The sequence below is a fragment of the Choloepus didactylus genome (genome assembly GCF_015220235.1).
Source record: "Choloepus didactylus isolate mChoDid1 chromosome 25 unlocalized genomic scaffold, mChoDid1.pri SUPER_25_unloc1, whole genome shotgun sequence".
NCBI lineage: Eukaryota > Metazoa > Chordata > Mammalia > Pilosa > Megalonychidae > Choloepus > Choloepus didactylus.
Genome location: NW_023637606.1, coordinates 5071662 through 5091556, shown reverse-complemented (window position 1 = coordinate 5091556; position 19895 = coordinate 5071662). Strand labels below are relative to the sequence as shown.

General features: G+C 42.8%; 1 protein-coding gene across 3 annotated transcripts in view; it reads right to left on the bottom strand.

The window, feature by feature from the left end:
• Positions 1–19895, bottom strand: part of ACSBG2 (acyl-CoA synthetase bubblegum family member 2) — a 79842-nt gene that overhangs the window by 16472 nt on the left and 43475 nt on the right. For all 3 annotated transcript variants that reach the window (XM_037823953.1, XM_037823954.1, XM_037823955.1), the window contains exons 4-9: positions 17529–17758; positions 14520–14608; positions 11745–11865; positions 8674–8757; positions 2288–2437; positions 236–412 (exon numbers count right to left, since the gene is read on the bottom strand). In XM_037823953.1, the coding sequence (XP_037679881.1) occupies positions 236–412; positions 2288–2437; positions 8674–8757; positions 11745–11865; positions 14520–14608; positions 17529–17758 (851 nt within the window). The remainder of the gene's footprint in view (positions 1–235; positions 413–2287; positions 2438–8673; positions 8758–11744; positions 11866–14519; positions 14609–17528; positions 17759–19895) is intronic.

The following is a 19895-nucleotide window of genomic DNA, read 5'->3' as shown; positions in this document are numbered from 1 at the left end:
CAGTTCAGGTCAGATTTTACCACCAAAATCTTTGGGCTCTTACAGTATTTGGGATTTGGAAATACTAATAGACATACACACATATATACACTTTACTTTCAGTGCTATTCACGGTTTAGGCTTGGGTTGTCCCATGCACAACCTACGCAACCATACAGGGATGCCCTGACTCAGATAAAGATAACTAACAAAAAAAAAAAAAGGGGGGGTGGCCCAGGCCCTCTCTCCATCTTACCTTGAGAGCATCCGGTTGAGCAAAGAAAGTGAGACCCCCGACCTTAATGGGTATCCAGAGGTCCATCATTTGTGCTGCAATGTGGCTGAGGGGAAGGTAGCTGATCACAACCTCTTGCTTTACTGGGGGGCAACACAGGTTGCAGTCTCTCGCCGCTGCACCAGCCAACCACGTGATCTAGAACACGAACGGGGCTTGGGATCCAGGGTGCCTCATTCTCGCAGGAGGCCCATTTTAAATGCATTTATTCAGCAAACATCTACAAAGCACCTACTGTGCTCCAGACACTGTTCTCACCCAGTACAAGCACTAAAGTCATTTCATTCTCATTCTTAACACCCTGGGCTCATACCATGATTCTCCCCATTTTACTGACAGGGAAACTGAGGCCCAGAGCAGTTTACTTACTTGCCCAAGGCCAGGCAGAGCTGCAAATGGGGGTTTGCAGACCCCTGGGGTCCAGCAAACAGATCTTAGATTCAGAAGCATTTGGTAAGTGCAGTCTTCTTAGTCCCAACGCTAATTAGCTTGATGACCCTGAACGATTTGCTTAAAATCCCTTGCAGCCTCTATTTCCTTCTCTGTAAAATGGGAACAGAGGCTTCTCATCTCCAATATCAACTATGGAGATGTTGTAAATATATATTGTAAAACAAACAAAAAGGTGGCCCATAATCTCATTGCATAAATGCACCAACAATTAGCAGATTAATGTTTTTCTTTCCAACGCATACCTTGATGTAAAGCTTTAGCGTATCTGTAATTTTGCTATCTATATTTTTCCCCAATGTCCTAAGTCTCTGGCAATCCATCACCTCGTTTCTTCAGCTACCAACCACGCGGGCCTCCTCACTGTTTTTCCAACACGTCAGGCACGGTCCTGCCCCAGGGCCTTTGCATGGGCTGTTCCCTCCGCCTGGAATTCTCTCCCAGACCCCACCCACACACCCCTACCCATCCTTCCCCATGGCTGGCTGCTTCTCTCAGCTCAAATGTCACCTCCTGAGATACAAACTCACATCACCTGATCTGAAGGTGCCCTCATCTGTCTAATTCTCCATGCTGCTCTTACTACGAGCTGAAACAGTGTCCTTTGTTCATTTCCTGTCTGGCTCCCTGAAAGCCAGGACTGGGTGCATCTTCTGGAGTTTGATGTAAAACGGAATCATGCGGCATGCATTCCCCTTATTATTTTACAACACTGATCTTATCCCTTTTGGTCTCTGCCCATACATATATGTCTCTTGCAAACAGGCAAACTGCCTTATGCAATCAAAAATAACCTGCTAACTACAACCCATAGCATTCTTTGAAACTTGCTCTATAGCTACTTGTTAAATTATAATTTGAAAGTTGTCACCTTTTTGTGTAAATAGTTCACAATAAGGAAATAACTGAAACTATGGTACTGTAACTCATAACATTTTTGGAAATTTCCTATATTACTTGTTAAATCATACTTTGAAACTTATCAACTTTTTTGCATATATATTTCACAATAAGGAAATATCCAAAACTGTGGAACTAGAACCCATAACATTCTTTGAAATTTGCTCTCTAACTACTTGCTAAATTGCACTTGGAAAGTTATCACTTCTATGTATATATGTTATATTCCATAATAAAGAAATGTGATTAAAAAAATCAACTTCTGCTTTATCCCCAAAATACTGAGTGTAGACAATGTCCTTTTGCCTATTTATTTTATCATCAGACCCGGTTCTGAGCATTCTACAAATATTAATTTATTTGGTCTTCAAAGTCACCAGCAGGGTAGGGACTACAACATCACTCCCATTTTATGGCTGTGGAAACTGAGGGTCTGAGATGCTTTCCAAGATCCCAGAGCTGCTCCAATTGCCATGACTGCTGTGTCATGATGTCCTCCCACCCCCAACGACGTGCTACACCCAGAAACATCACCTGACCCTGAAACGTCACTCTGACCCTCGGGGCCAAGAAAAAAAAAAGCCCAAAGTTCCTTGCTCCAGAGTGAAGAGACACTGGACACTGCAAAGCTCACCATCATCGTTGGGCAGAGAAAGCACTTACGTTGTCATGGCTCAGCATGACCCCTTTGGGGTTGCCCGTGGTCCCTGAGGTGTAGATGAGAAGTGCGCACTGATTGGCCTTCTGGCTGGCCATAACCTGTTCCAGCTGGGTGTCGGGAATAGTGTCGCCAAGTTCCATGAAATCATCCCACTGGGGAAAGAAAAGACAAGCCGAGGATGGGGAGATAGAAGATGCAAAGAGGGGTCCCCAACCCTCCCAGAATTCCCTTCCCCATCAGAGCTTGTCCTAAAACACAATCTCCAGCAAGGGGAAGGGCTTAGGATGTGTCAGTCCCAGTGCTTCTTACAAAAACCTGAAGATGTGGTATGTCGGGGACATTTGGTTCCGGCTCTGCTACTGTCCAAGCCACTGACGCTCTCTGTGCTTCAGTGCCTCATTTGTGAAACGGGAATAATATTAAGACCCACTTTCTTGGTTATTATAAGCAGTAAATGAACCAGTATATGTAAAGTCTTTAGAAAAGTGGTATTAGGTATCATTTGTCAGCTTCCTTCCCAGATGCCACTCCTCACCCCCAAACTTAGTTATCAGTTTGGATGGGACTGACTCCACCCCCAGAACCAGAGGTCAACCCTGATTGGTTGAAGCCAGAGTATTCTATCTCCTTGGACCACAGTGATTGGGTTGGGTATGGGCATGTGACCTCAGGGTGGTCCAATCCCAGTAAGTGTCAGGACTTCTGCTGGGAATACTGGGGCACAGCTTTTGTCTAGACATGAACCAGTCAACCTATAGCCCCAGGAGCAGCCGGACAACCTCAGAACTATGGGAGGGAAAGACCGCAAGGCTGGAGTGGAGCCCGGAAATCAAGAGAGCAAAACAGGGCCTGGGAAACATGATTTGAGCCCCTGGATCCAGCCATGCCTGAAACCCACACTCTGGGCTGTAGTTATGCAAGCCAACAAATTATCTTTTTTGCATCAGTCACTTTGGAGCAGGCTTTTGTCACTTGCAACCAAAGACATCTTTACTGGTAATAGATACATTTTCCTCCTTTAGCAGCTCATAGGTGGTAAGTTACTTGCCCGAGGTCTCACAGCAAGTAAACAGGGCAATCAGCATTAAAACCAAAGACGGTCTGACTCCAGAACCTGAGCTTTTACGTACTGTAAAATTCGGCTTCTTGGAATAAACTGTTGGGTTGTATGAACTGAGCATCCCATAGGGCTTGAAAAACTCTACCAAGGAAATCTGCAAGGTCTGGTCAAGAGATGCCCCAAGCCCTCCTCCGAAAAGATAACCCCCACCAAATGCTTGTACAAGAGCCCCAACCCCCGCCCCACGGCCACCGATCATGGACTCAGGGTAGATACCCAGGCCCAAGCTGGTGCAACCCAAACTCCTCTCCTGGAAAGTCGAGATTTGGTCCTCGTAGATGCCGAGCACCACAACCTGCCCGGTTCATTGTCTTATTCTGCTGTTTTCCTTCACAAATTTCACGGACAAGTTTGTCTCGGCTCTTTTCCTCTCGCTTCTAACAAACACATTCCTAAATTGAATCTTAAAACTGCAGGCTCTCCTCTTCTTTGCAGAGAAGTCGGTGCTAGTCCAGGTCACAAAACAGAGGATGATCCGGCTCCAAATGTCAATGGTACCAGGGCCAGGAGACCCTGCTGTAAATACTATTTCCAGTGAAGGTTTCTTTTAAGTCATCCAAACTTCAAAAATCAGTGTGACATCTATGTGGCAGACACTTTTAACCTCTAAAACATCTATAATTCTGATTGGTTGTCTTGCCTAATTTGTCATTGTCCTGGTGTTAATATTTACATTGACCTTTCTATTGTCTGAAAGGTGTAGAAGCCGGTGAATGTTTGGGTTGGCCCAAAAGATAAATGACACTTTCCCTTTCTTCCATTTGCATCGAGGTCAAAACGAATAAACTCCAAGCAGGATTTCTGATTGGAACAGCGGGTTTGAGAGTCTAATCTCATCCTGTTCCTTTGCAAACTGCCTTTTTCTTTCTTTCTTTCCTTTTTTTTTTTTTTAATTATCTGACTTTATTCAACATACCAACAGTTTATCCTGATAACAAATATGTCCAGTTATCAAAAAATGTTGGGTGCTTTCCAAGGAAAATGTTTCTTTCTGGAGATCTACCTAAAGTGTATGTAGCACCATTTAAAGAGCTGTCTTTATCACTTCCGAATTAAAAACTGTGGTAACATCAGGTTTTTGAGGAATACAGTCTCTTTCTCTGTCATGCATGATTCAGATGCCAAATGCCATTTCAGTCCCTGCAAGCTACCAGAACTGACAGCTCGGGAATCACCTGATCCAATTACCTAATTGTACAGATAAGGAACCCAATGGCATAGTCAAAAATTACAAATTGGTTCTTAGGCTCCAGAAATGTCTGTGGGGCTAAATAAGGCACATATATCACACTGAATTCTAACCCTATCTACGACCCTGGTTTTACTTTCTGTTTAACGTTGGATTGAATCCTGATAGCTCCTTGGTAGTTCAGAAACCTATTTAGTGACTCGGTTGCTTTGGGAACAAAATCATTCTGACTACTGCACTGATCACTGATTGCCGGTACTATTTACGCTTATTTTCTCTGGGATGTTTCGACTTTGGCGATTTTCTTCCAGCTCTTCCGTGCTCATAATAGACCTAAGTCAACGGTGTCTGCTTTTGTTTGAAATTCAGTATCAGAGGGAGCTAACATGGCCTTCATAGCTACAAAATCATCAACATTTGAGTTTGGGGCAGCTCATTCCTGGCAGATTTATCGCACATCCTGCCCTGCTCATTTGAACAGTCACTGGGTCTGTGACTAGTTTTTGCAAAGCAGTTGTGGATTAGTTCACAGTATCCTAAAGAGCATGAGATTTCTCAGCATATCAAGAACATGCCGTGTAATGCTTCAAATGATGGACGTGATATACCACGTGATTTATTATGTTTCAGCCTTGCTGCAAGTAGGCAAAAGGCTACACGCTTGCTTTAATTTAACCCCCTGTTGAGTGTGTTTAGCACATTTATGCATTGGTGATAGAATGTTCAAATTCTAGCAAGCCATTTTTCTCTTTAAGGGCAGGAGCCATTTCCCAAACAACCTGCCAGATGTCGGTCCATTTCTTTCAACTTTCCATATGAGTGATTCTAATTTTGTGCTCCTTTCCAGCACTGCATCAAAGGAAAACCAATGGCCTATTGTTTTAGTTTGCAAACCCTGACAAAATGGCATATATCAGAAATAGGTTGACTTTTTAAATGGGGATGTATTAACTTTTAAGTTTACCATTCTGAGGCCGTGAAAATGTCCAAATCAAGACATCGTCAGATGAGATCTGGACTCCTCTGTCACATGGGAAGGCACACGGCTAGCGTCTGCTGGTCCCTCTCTTCTGGGTTTCGTTGCATTCATGCTCTGGCTTCTCTTGTCTGTGGCTTTCTTTCTGAGCTCCTGTGCCTTCTTCCCTCTCAGCTTCTCTGGAGCCTTTTGCTCTGTCTCCTTTCTTTTATCCTCTTACAAATCCAGCAAGAGGATTAAGACACACCCTGAATGAGGTGGGTCATATCTCAACTAAAGATCCTACACACCAAAAGATCCTACTTACAATGGGTCCACACCTGCAGGCATGGATCAAATTTAAGAACATGATCTTTTCTGTTGTATATACAGCTTCAAACCATCACACCTACCTTTATATATTTATTTTTCTCCAGGGCAACATTTCTCTGTAAGATTGCATGTCTCATCTGGTTGCATGTGAGGGTACATTAGCTGTGCTGCACGGGCATATTTATTCGGACTAGACCTACCATTTTCAAGCTCATCTTTAGCCAACAGAAATCACTGTGGAGGTTTCACCTTTTAGGAGTAGTGGCATGTATTGTAATCAAGCTGAAAGCATTGCCTCTAAACCGTAAAGATGGGGCAAGAACCCCTGTTTGAAGTACAATTTCCTTAGTCTTTTCTAAAAAGAAACAAACAAAACCCAGATGTAGAACCATTATCTGCTCTGATCTGGCAAAATCATCCAAGCATCTCATTTAGTAAGTTGAAATGCTTGGGTTCTCTCCTTTTGTTACCAATTTTGCTTCCCTTGGCGTCTTTTCTTTTGATCTTCTCCTGATTCTCAAGAAACATACAGAATATTGAAAAGGAAACTCAATATTCTTTGACTATTTCACTTTATTCTTAAGTTTTCTCTCCTGTTCACTCTCTTTTAGCTCTGGAGAAATTATGACCCCACTGTATTTTCTCTTTAATATTAACAGATATGAACATTCTAACAATGACAAGATTGAGGAGACACTAATTTCCCTAAGTTTAGAATAGCAAAGTTGATGTCAAATTTTAAAGGAAGTGCTAATTTTAATGATCTTAATTACCAAGTAAAAAACGTAATCTCTTTTTTGTCAAAGAATACAGATGACTTTGAGGTAGAGGATTCTGTTATCAGATACTGATGTAATTAGGTTGCAGATATAAAAATGATGAAACTGGGTGGGGGGAGTACTGATTTGAAATTATCTTTTTAAAAAAAAATTGGATGGAAAATTAAGAACCCTTGCAATTTCAAAATTTTATGCATGGAATCCAGGGTTGTCCTGTCATGGATGGCTTCTTTAATTGACGGTGAACTGGACAGTTAATGGATAGAACCCACACTCCGTAACAGAACTACAAACCACAAAAAGATCATCCTTGTGAAGAGGTCTATAACTTTGCATTTGATTTTTCCATCTGGGCTTGTTCTAAGCCATTCGAGATTTGGATTCTTAAAGCCTTCTTCAGCGTTTAACTAATTCTTTGTTGGTGGAAGGTGCTGGGATTGTTTCTTCACCCAAAAACTGATCTTGGTGATAAACTGCTTTTATAATGAGAGAGCAGCCAGGACATCTTACCATGTCTTCCCCATTCTCCAAATCTTCCTCGGTGATGGAGAAGTTACCCCTTCATGAGCAGGGGTAGAAATACGTGTCCAAGTCTTCGGTCTCAACCTCGTCGTGAAACACTGCCATTGTCACCGGGGTCAGCAAAAGGGCTGTCGCCATCCCCTGGGTCTGATTTCGGTGGCGTTGGCCCAGGCTTCTGCCCTGACTTCTCTGAGATAAGCCCACGTATCTTCACCACCACCACCACCACCATCAAAAAACCTCCTTCCATTTAAGCAGGTCTCTGTTGCTTGCAACCAAACACTTCTTAACCCTGGGCCAGAATGTATTCTCCAAAAATGGCTGTTACAGCAACTTAACAGATTCACACGCGTCCGAGCTTTGTCCCTCCTCCGTTAAAAGGTGGAGTGCATGTCCCCTCCCTGCGATCCCGGGCAGGGATGTGTGGTTGCTTTGATGGCAGAAGTGACGCTATGTGACTTCCCAGGCTAGGCCATAAAAGGTGAGGTAGGTTCCACCGGGCACCATCTCTCTCTCTCGCTCTCGACACTCTATGGTGACCTGAGCTTCTATATAAGAAGTCCAGCTCTCCTGAAAGTGCCATGCTGGAGAGGACTCACGGAGAGAGCATATAGAGAAAGAAAAAGATGCTAGGGGAGCCCCAGCTACAGGGCTGGGATGAGGGTAAGTGACGCAGGGGTGCAAAGTTTAAGAGGACACCCCAAATCCCTTAGGAACCAAGATAAATCATATTTTAATGTAACATTTTAAAAGTTGCAATTAAAGCAAAAACAAACAAACAAGCAAACCACGATGAACAAAATATCAACATTTTAAATAAGGACAGGGTCAACAGGGCCATGGGGTGTTAGCACAGACTGCAGCAAAAGAAAAACATGTGAGGCTCCATATACATTCCTTAACGTACTTTTTAATGGCGAGTGATTTTAATAAAAATATTATTGATGACTTTGAATCTATTAGAACCTGGAAAGTAAAATTATATTGATGTAGGCTTGAGCATAAGTAAAATATTTAAACTTAAAATAATGCTGTATATTTGAACACACTTATTTTTTTCAATTTTTCAGTAATTTTACTGAAAATGCTGAAAGACCTTAAAAAGTTTTGAAGAACAGCCACCAATTTGGGGGGGTGATTTGTTACCCAGCAACAGATCACCAGAACACACCCTTTCCCCTAAATAAGTCCTGGGATCTGCCTTTTCATGCAAGAAAAAAAATGTTTCAAAGGCCCACCCACTCCCTTTGAAAGGCCCACTCACCTCCTTTGCATGGCCCCTCCCCCTTCCTTTCAAGCTCCACCCACCTTATTTGCATGGATCTTCCTCTTCACCCCACGCCCTACCCACTCCCCCTGAAGCCCCACCTTCTCTTTAAAATGCCCCACCTACCTCTTTGCAAGGCTCCGCCCCCTCCTTCCAAGCCCCACCCACTCCCTGAGGAAGGCCCTGCCCCTTCCCTTTGCTCACGCCCACCTCGCTCACTTACGGAATACAGGTTGGTACCGGTGTCCTTTATTGGACTCTTGTACTGGATGATGGATTTTAAGGTCTCCATCCTGGCTTTTGGAATCTGAAAGAAAGTTCTGCGTGGGCCTCATGGCAATGCAAACCTGCCTGGGTCAGACTGAGCCTGGATGTGAGCACTGAGCTCCTGAGATAAACTCTCTCCTAGCGGAAGCTCTAGTCTCCTCTTCCCCTGCCCACACTGCAAAACCTTGCTGTTTGTCCTCAACTGACGGGAAACAACCTGTTTGTTCTCAACTACTGGGTTCTTTGTGGTGATATCAGTTGCCTTCAAAAGTTAAAGGCAGAAGAAGACAAGAGCTTCCTTCCAGGTAGAATTGACAAGGAAAACACGTCTGGGATGGAATTCTGCCAAGCAGAGTCGTGGATCTTGTTTGGTGCTGCAGGAAATCCCAGCTCACCTGGGACAAGCAACTTGCACTCGGCAGCCACATTTTAGCTGCAGGATTCAGCTGATCTTTGAGTTGGGACTCAAGGCAGCAAAACTCCTCCCTAAAAGTGGCTGGAACCTGGACAGGCTCAGAACCCTCCACTTTTGCAACCAGGCCTGTAGGATTCCTATACCTGATCATACAAGGGCGGGCAAGTGCCTCTAGGACATTTCTAGCCAATCCAATGAAAGAGTCACTTGTAATATCCATGATGCTCATTTCAACCAAGCCTCTGGCTTGGATTGGAAAGAAAGAGCCCAGAGGTGCTTGCAGCAGCCAGACAAGAGCTTTCCAGAAAGAGGGAACAGACACTCAAAGAGGGCTGGGGCAGGCAATGGGTTGGGATGTTGGGAGTGGGGATTGAAAGTGATAGGGGATAAGGTGGGAAAAGATGACAAGCGACAGGTTGGTCAGCCAAGTTTGGAGGAAGTAGTGAGGAATTTGGAGTTTATTCTAAGGGAGACAAACCCCCAGAGGGCTGGAGGGTTGTAAGCAGAGATGGGTTGTAAGCAGAGGTGGTGGTGGGGGGGGGCTTGATTGAAATCCCAAATCAAATCTCTTCAAGTGGAGCTGGACTTCCATGTCAGGGTCCTAGTTTTGGATCAACCCTCCTGAAAACCGTACACAGCAACTGGAACAATGGACCCCCCACACACACACACAAAAACTGCCCCTTCCATGAAACTGGAAGCCAGAAATAAATCAGATGTTCCTTTATGCCTGTGAGGTCAAACATGCCCAAAACCAGCACAGGAAGCCTCACGGCAGTAGGTGGGTGTGGTGGGAAAAAAAGGGGTACATGGAGTTTTCCAATGGTGGGAAAACCCAAATCATAAGCTAATGTTTGTTCCAAGAAGGAGGAGGCTCTCCCCAAACCCCCACCCCATAGTGTATTCTCCTACACACACAACAAACAGGATGGGATGCTAGTGTTGGGTCCAAAGAAGCATCACGTAAAAAAGCGACTTCCAAAACTTCAAAGCGGGAGGGGTTTATCCTGGCAGGCAGCGACGGCCAGGGCTGGAAGTAGAAGCTCTTCCTGAACCAGGTTTGGAATTAGGCGATAGAGAAGACCTGGCTTCACAAAGTCTTGTATTTCACTGAGTCTAGTATTTCAGTGAGTGTGGAAGGTGTACCCCAATTTCAGAGATGTTACAATGCGAGAAAGCCTGGCCAATGGTGATGGGTGCATGCCACTGATGGTAAGACACATCTCGACTCTAGAGATGTTAAAAATTGAAGAAACATGTGACTTAGAAGTGATGAGATATGGTATTTTATGGAAATCAGCACAGCAGCCCTTGAGCTTGGAGATGAAGTTGGATGTCTAAGCTCACCCCTCCCTTGTTCAGGATCCTTTTGCCAAGAGCTGATCCAGTCACTTCAATCCTGGATAGAACATCTAGACAGAAGATCAGCAAGGAAATAGAGCACCATAAGCCAACTATATCTAACAGGCATGAATAGAACACTTCACCCAACAACCATGGGATACACACATCCCACTTCTGGGTATATACCCAATGAAAGTGGAAACAGCTCTCCAACTGATACCTGTACACAAATGTTTATAGCAGCATGACTCACAATTGCCAAAAGGTGGAAACAACCCAAGTGTCCCTCAACAGATGAATGGAGAAACAACATGCAGTCCACCCATGCAATGGAATATTATTCGGCTGTGAAAAGGAATGAAGTCCTGATACATGCTGCAACATGGATGAAGCTTGAAGACATTAGGCTCGGTGAAAAAAGCAAAGTATGTATGGACAAATATCGTATGGTATCACTTGTAAGAGATGATGAGAAACGAGTAAATTCACAGAAATATAAAGTAGGTTACAGATTATCAGAGGATAGGGGAAGAGAGGAAAGGGGCATGTATGCTTGAAAACAGACAAGCTAATTCAGGAAATTGAAGCTCATTCAAACATAAGTAAGCCATCAAAAAAGTTCCTAAAACATCCATACAAGGGTGTTAGAAGAAAAAAGTAAGATAAGAGTAAAATTTCATTATACATGGACAAAACTCGCCTGACCTGAAAAATGTCACCATGAAGCAAAGGAAAATTATAACCTGACATTCCAACATAAAATTAAAAATGTAATGAAGCAAACACAGCTATGAAGGAAGGGCACAAAGCAAACATACAAGCACTCAAGGAAGCCTGAGCCCGACGTCAGGAAGAGGTGAAACAGGAAGTGGTAGAACTTGGAAAGAAACTAGAAGAAAAAGACAAATCCATTTCAGAAAATTACAAGAAGCACAAGCCTCGACATAATTACGCTTCTAAATGAAAAATGATCAATAGTGGGGTATATATAAAATAATATATACAAAAACATCTTTTAAATGGAGGCTGAATTGGAAATTAAATTAATTTGAATTGGAAATTAAACTCTGCTCCCCACCCCACTCCCCCGCAAAGCAGCTTTTCCAGTTATACCAAGTGATTTATGGAAGACTTTCACTGAGTTTGTGCATTGGGCAACCCCCTCCCCTCACCCCTTATCTTTAGGATTTATCTGGGAGCAATCACACCTCTGACCCTGTTTCCCCCTCCCAGGTGACTTTAGAGGGCAGTGCTGGGTAGGGGTTTACCGAAAGGATTTTCTGTAACTGTTGGTCATTTTCAACCAGTAAGATGTTCACTTTGGAGTGATTGATGATGTATTGACAGGCCTCAGCAGAGTTTGTGGCATAAATGCCAACACAAAGTCCCCTGGGGAAAGAAAGAAAACACACACACATCCTAAGGTGAGAATGGCCTGGAAGGTGGGAGGGGGTAGGGGGTGCAGGCAAGCTCTGAGTTCAGAGCCTCAAGGCCAGCTTCCCTCTCTCCCCCACTTTTAGCGATGATGAAAACCACCCAAATGATAAAACTGATGAAAGTGGCAGTTCCTACAACGTGACATCAGGTCATGGACCCTCAATCACCCCTAAAAGGTTTTACCTACTTGTAAAATCAGATTTTTGGTTTGTTTGTTTGTTTGGTTTGGGTTTTTTTATTACCGAGTTGTAGACATTCTTTATATATTCTAGCTACTAGTCCTTTGTCAGATACAAGTTTTATTAATATTTTCTCCAAGTGTGCAACCTGCTTGCTGATTTTCTCGTTGTCTTTCCATGAGCAGTTTTTAATGTTAATGAGGTTCAATTGATCAACTTTTTTCTTTTGTGGTTTTTGCTTTGTGTCCTGTCAAAGATATCTGGTTGTGAAGATGTTCTCCTATGTTTTATTTTCTTAGAGGCTTCATAGTTTAACTTTTATGATTAGGTCCATACTTTACCTTGATTTAATTTTTGTGTATGGTATGAGGTAGGGATCAAATGTCTCCCCCTCACCCCCATATGGATATCCAGTTCTGGCACCACTGGATGACTCTGGAGCTTTTTTGAAAGTCAGTGACCATGTATTGTGGATCTACTTCTGGGCTATTTCGTTGGTCTACCTGTACTTTTTAATATGGTGGTAAATTAGCTGTGTTACACTTAAGTGAAACAATTACCACCATCATTGTTTATTTACTGTGCAAAGGGCTTAATAAGCATCTCATTGAATCTTTGTAATGGCCCTATGAGATTTGGATGCGTGTTGCTATCATGCTCATTTTTTACAGGGGAGGAAAATCAAAAAACCTGGGATTTGAACTCAGGTCTGATTTGATACCAGAGCCCAACAACAATTTTGGGGAGTGGGCCCAACTTCTTTCACTTGAAAAAAAAAAAAGATGTTTTAATTTTAAATAATTTCAGCCTTACAGGACAGTTGCAAAAATAATACAAAACCCATACAGAAAACTCCAAAATATTCTCCCACGCAGATACCCAGATCCATGAACTTTGAATACTTTCCTTCATTTCCCATATCATTCTATCTAGCCATCCATCTATTTATCCATCCATCCATTTATCTATCTATTGTCTAAATACTTTTATGCAGGTTGTAAACATCTTGCTCTTTGAACACTTAATACTGCCATGCACATTTCCTAAGAACAAGGATATTCATTTATACAACTGTCTTAAGTACAGTCATCAAGTTCAAAAAATTTCACATTGATAGAAAGCTTATAGTCTATATTCAGTTTTTTCATATGTCCCAATAATGTCCTTTTGGGCATTTCTCCTTCAATATTAAGTCCAGTGCAGGATCATGTATTGCATTTAATTGTCTTTGTCTCTTTCGTCTTTGTCCCTTTTTTTAAATTGTGGAAATATATATACAACATATACTTTCCAATCTCAACTGCTCAGAAGTACATCATTCAGTGCGATTAATCACATTTGCAATGTTGTCCTACCCCCACCACCTCCATTACCAGAACTTTCCCATCTCCCCAAACAGAAACCCTACACCCATTATGCATTAACTCCCCATTTGCCCTGCTCCCCCACACTGCCCTAGTACCTGTCCTCTACTTTCAGTCTCTATGAATTTGCATATTCTAGCTATTTCGTATAAGTGGAATCATACAATACCCATCCCTTTATGCCTGACTCATTTCACTCAACATGGTTTCTTCAAGGTTCATCCTTGCGGTAGCGAACCTCTTTATTATGGTTTCTTCCAGTTTACTTTAAGGCAGGGATAATACAGGCTCACAAAACAATTGGGAAGTTGAAAGTGAAATGATATTAGCATGTCCTTAGTCTCAGAGCTCAGAAATACCCAGTGTTGATATTTCTATTTGTTATCCCTCAATTCCTCATGACTGTTTTTTTTTTTGCTGTGACTGTGATTATTTGTAGTCAGAAAAACCTGAGTTCAGGCCTTAGACTCTTACACTTGATGGCTGAGTGAGTCTGGGAAGACGTAACCTTTTTAGGCCTCACATTATCAACCACCATTATTATTTGGGATAATAACATAACATGCTGTATAGAGCCACTGTAAGGATTCAATGAAATAACATGGGCAAAGGCTGGCAGGTTAATATTTGGTGTTAAATACTCACTATCTATAATTTTAAGTATAGTTGTAATCCTGTGGTATATAAATATTTTGGCCCCCCCCCTCCATTTTCACACCAGCCCCTGCCCAGCTCCCAGCAACAATCAGAGGTGTTTCTCCCCTTCTATCTGTGCTTTATGGAATCATACACACAGAGCACAATGTTTGGCACTTAATCAGAAATCTCTAGACATTATCTCGATCATTAGTTTTTCTGGAAAAATTCTGCAGCCGAAGCAAAAAGAAGTCTAAAGCTCTGGTGTAATGAATGTGGTTAGGACAGAATGATTTGTTCATGCATCTATCTTGGCCGCTGACCTGGGGTAATTCCTGTCTCCATCTCAATCTGAACCAGCCCAGGGCTGCCAAGCCCAGAGTAGAGGCTTGTCAACATTCACAATGAACCGTGCCGATGCTCTTACCCTGCTAAGATGGCACCAAGTGCAGCAATAAACCACTCGGCTGAGTTAAACCCCAGGAAGCCAACTCCTTGGAAACGCTCCAAGCCCAGCTGGGAAGGCAAAAACAAACAAACAGAAAACATAAACATGGAGGTGATTTTTCTTCTGCGTTTGGTCTGATCATTTGTTTGTGTCAAAGCAGAGGCAAAAATGCACATCATCACTTGGAAGGAAGCTGGTGCTGAGCCTAAAGTCTGGGGTGTGATGATTTTATGAATATGAGAGGCTAACCTCTCTCCATCTATGTATCATCCACTTAGTTAACCTTACTTTTAATTAAAAGCCACTCTACAAGTGATATTATGCGTGGCAATAAATTGCACTCTTCAAGGTGCAGCTTTGTTCTGAAAATGGTCAATGACAAACCAAGAAGGTTGGACATGAAAATGGCACTCATTTTGGGGAGTGAGTATACCCGGAGGGGGGAGGTCCCCATTTTGTTCTGGCTCTTTTAGTCTTGTAGGGGCAAGATTGGAAACAACCTGCTGTTCTTTGGGGAAAACATCGCATCTACCTGCTGGTGCTTCAGGCTGAGATGCCAAGTGTTTTTTTTTTTTTCTTTCTTTTCTTTTTAGAGAAGTTACAAGTTTACAGAAAAATCATGCATAAAATATAGAGTACCCATATATCCCCCCTATTATTAAAGTTTTGCACTAGTATGGCAACTTTGTTGCAAATGATGAAAGAATATCACTATAATTCTGCTATCAACTATAGTCTGTACTCTACATTAGGGCTCACTGTGTTGTACATTCCTATGGTTTGTTTTCTCTCATTTTTATTCTAGTAACATATATACAACCTAAACAGTGTTTCTGCTTAGTGACAAAAAGCCATCTTCATTGTAGAAAGGGTGTATTTTTATTGATGTATAGATAAACTGATTTATTTCTGATTGGATTCCTGAGATTTGGGGGAAAGGACTGAGGACAAGGCTAAAGGGGTTATCGTCAGGAGAGACAAATCGGCCACAGCTCAATGGGGTATCAGGATGGGGCAGCCAAGAAAAAAGCCAGCCCAAGGTAGTCGTAACTGTGACCTTGAGTCTGCCTGTCACTGAAGACACACGAATATCAGAGGAGAGAAGAGAGGAATTTAGGTCTTGGTCAAAATGTGATCAGATTTCCTGTAAACCAAAACCACTTTTTACAACAGTTGCCTATTTTATTAGTCGCCTTTCAATGCATCACCTGTTACCACAAACTTAGCAACTTAAAACAATGCACATAAACCAGAATACCTGGTTAGGCCAATAAACTGCAAAGAGAATCTTTAAAAACAACAAAAACAATGCACAATTATCTTAGTTTCTGTGGGTCAGGAGTTGGAACACAGCTTAACTGGATTCTCTGCTCAAAGGCTTACAAGGCTGCAATCACGATGCGGGCTGGCTGTGGTCTCATTAGGGGCTTGGGATCGTCTTCAATGCTCATGGGGTTGATGGAAGCATTAGTTCTTTGTGATGGTATGACTGAGGCCGTGAGTTCTTGCCCACTGCCAGCTGGGGACAGCTGTCAGCTCCTAGCAGCCACCCACCATTCCCAGCCACATGGCCCTCTCTGCAAGACTGCAATTGGCTTCTTCAAAGTCAACTAGAGAATCTTTCTTTTAATGGTTCTTCTGATTAGGTCAGGCCCACCCAGGGCTCAAAGTCAACTGATTAGGGAACTTAATGACATTTGCAAACTCCCTTCACCTTTGCCAGGTGAAACTAATAACAGAAGTGAAGGCTTATCATAGTCCCAATCCCACCCAAACCCAAGACTTAGCCTTTGTGGACTCGGGTGGTGAAGTTCAGACCAGTGTGATAGCAGAAGAGAGAATCACACAGGACTAGGGCACCAGGGTTGGAAATTGTGGGGGCCATCTTAGAACTCTGCCTACCACATTTATCAAACTGGCCAAGATTAGCACTTTTTATAATACAATGTTTGGCAAGAATAGAGGCAAAAAAACTGTGTCCTATAAAGTGAGTGCATACACAGAGATCTTTCTAGGAAATCATCCTACAAAGGAGGCACACTGCAGCATGATTTGTGGTGACAAAAGGCTGGAAACAACTTACGTCAATTCTGTTACATCCATATTTGCAGACAACAGAAAGAATGTGGATTAAAAAATATATATATATATGGAAGGATCTGAGTGTGGTAACCAGCTTCCCAGATGGTTCCCAGTGATTCTCACTTACTGGTATTTGTGCTTTTGTATAAACCCAACCCCTCATTGCCTCAGGGTTGGTCTGTGTAACCAATAGGATATGCTGGAAGTAGTAGAGATTAGGTTCTAGAAGATACCACAGCTCCCATCTTGGTCACACTTTCTCTTTCAGATCACTCATTCTGGAAGAAGCCGACTGCCATGGTGTCAGGACACTCAAGCAGCCCAGAGGAAGAGCCCATGTGGTGAGAACTGAGGCCTCCCACCAACAGCTGGCCGTGTGAGTGAGCTTGGAAGCACATCCTTCAGTCTCCACCAAAACTTCAGAGATGCAGCTCTGGTGGACAGCTTGCCTGTAACCTTATGGGAGACTCTGAGCCAGAAACACCTGCTAAGTCCTGGATTCCTGACCCAAAGAAATGGCAAGAAAATAAATATTTGTTGTTTTAAATTTCTAAGTTTTGGGGGCAATTTGTTACGCAGCAATAGCTGAATAATGCATAGAGATACTCTGTTAAGGGAACACAGCAAGATGCAGAACGGCAGGTATAGTATGTTACCATGTACCTTGCATATACAAAAATATGATATATACACATAATCTATTCCCAAAAGGACACACACATGAAACTGACAATGGAGGCTTCCTTTACAAAGGAGAACTCGGTGGCTGGGAGTCAAGGATTGGAGGGAAAATTTTCACCACGCACCGTTTGTAGCCTTTGATGCCTTGTGGATTTTGTACCATATGTAAATATTATCTACTCTGAATTAATGATTGAATAAATGAATGAATGAATGATCATTTACCTTGAGGAAAGCTTTTGCAGCCTTCCGACAAGCCTCGTAGTACTGGTTGTAATTCAGATATTCCCAAACGTCGTTGTTCTTTGATGCAAGGGCTGGATAAGTCCCGAATCGGTTGACTGACTCCCGCAAAAATTCAGGAATGGTCATTGGAGCCTCATGGCCTGGCCCGTGCTTTGATAACCTCAGAAGAACTTCACCATCACGATGGATCGTCCACAGCTGGGGAGTAGCTGCCAACAGTCATCAGGGTTGGGGTGGCAAATGTGTTTATCCATTTAATAACATTTTTTTTTAAATAACATTTTTTCAACCTTCTAAAATTCAGATGAGTATTATACAAAACTGACAGGCACAAGAATCCAAGAAAAAAAGGTCATCCATGATCACAAGCAGTTTACAGTGGGACATGTCCTTTTAGGTCCTCTGTGCATACATACACAGCTAAGCATACATTTTTCTGCGGTTGAGATCAAAAAGTATGGGTCAGATCGTGGGATTGAGAACACCTTCTTGGCCAAAAGCGCCAAGAAGAAATGAAAAGAAATAAAGATTCAGTGGCTGAGAGATTCCAAATGGAGCTGAGCGGTCACTCTGGTGGGCATTCTTATGTACTATATAGCTATCCCCTTTTTAGGTTTTAATGCATTGGAATATCTAGAAATAAATACCTGAAACTATCAAACTGCAACCCAGTAGCCTTGACGCTTGAAGACGATTGTATAACAATGTAGCTTACAAGAGGTGACAGTGTGATTGTGAAAACCTTGTGGATCACACTCCCTTTATCCAGTGTATGGATGGATGAGTAGAAAAATGGAGACAAAAACTAAATGAAAAATATGGTGGGAGGGGGGGATGATTGGGGTGCTCTTTTTGACTTTTATTTTTTATTCTTATTTTTACTTTTCTGGTATAAGGAAAATGTTCAAAAAAATAAATTGGGGTGATGAAGGCACAACTATATGATGGTACTGTGAGCAACTGATTGTACACTTTGGATAATTGTATGGTATGTGAATATATCTCAATAAAATTGAATTTAAAAAAAAGTATGGGTCAGGCTTTCCCACACATTATATGCATTTACCAGTTCAAAGTCCCAAAACCATATTTTCATAACCAAGAATACAGTAAAGCAAACTCAATCTGGGGGCAAAAAAAGTAACCATGCCTTTCTTGGGGACAAAAATTTCATAAATGACAAAAATGACAACAAACTTCTAGGTAAAGACACTGGCAGAGTTATGTTAAAATACTGCATTCCCTTCATGCTCAATTTTCAAACAAGACATAAAGCAATGGAGTATGATAAGTATAATGCTTCTAAGAGAATTCATTACTGGGTCTATACTATTAAAATCAAGAAAGTACATGTCATGTGCTTGAATCGTGTCTCTCTGAAAGATGTTGAACAGCAGTGGACCAAGATGGTGGTATAGGATGCTACAGGGAATCTTTGAACAACTAGCAAAAACTGGCAGAGACATCTTCCTAAATATTCGAGAAAATAAAGGGTTGCAAAACTGGGTGAAGGCTGAATCAAGAAAATGCAACTTTAAAAATGGTAAGAGAAGCTTGTGGCACCTTTGCTAGCCCCTCCACCACCCCCTACCCAGCACGTGTGGCACCAACCTGCCCTTACATTGTGGGCCTTTGCCCTGTTTTGGGTAGGAGCAGAGAAAGCCCTACGCACATACTGGGAAGCCTGTATCTTGATACCAATCAACTGGTGGCAGCAAAAAGACTGAACTAGGAATTGGGAACCTAAGACGGCGGCTAGGTGGACAGGGCAAAAAAACACCTCTGTGAAAAATGCTAGATAAAAGCCAGAAAGTGACCCAGAACACCAGTTATAGTGATGCACCAGCTGGATAAGGTCTGCTAAATCCACAGGGACTGTGCATTTGGTGAAACCAGGAGTCTGCATTCTGAAATGAGTGAGTGAGACGGCTGCAAGTCCAGCGGCCACGCAGCAGTAAGGGGAAACTGTGGGTTGGCGTTTGAAGACGGACTAGTTCTTTAAAAAAAAAAACCCAGGAGTGGCTTCAGTTACGACGGTGAGAACTGCGCCGTGAAGCACGGCAGGAGCAAGCTGTGCCAACCTCTCGGTGTCTGGCGTGGAGGATAGCCGGTTGCTGATTGCCTCAGGGCCAGGGGGGCAGAGGGGAGCCAAAAGGAGAAAGAAACCGCCCCCCTTGCAGCCATTTCCCCAGTGGGCTGGGAATGCTTCTGCCCAGAGCCAAGCTATAGCCCAGAGCCATGCCAAGAAACCCAGTGTGACGGGGAGTGTCTCCCACAGCACCGCACACACGCCACAATATCGGCTGTGGACAGCAGCCTTTAGTGCACCCACAGCTAACTGTCCTA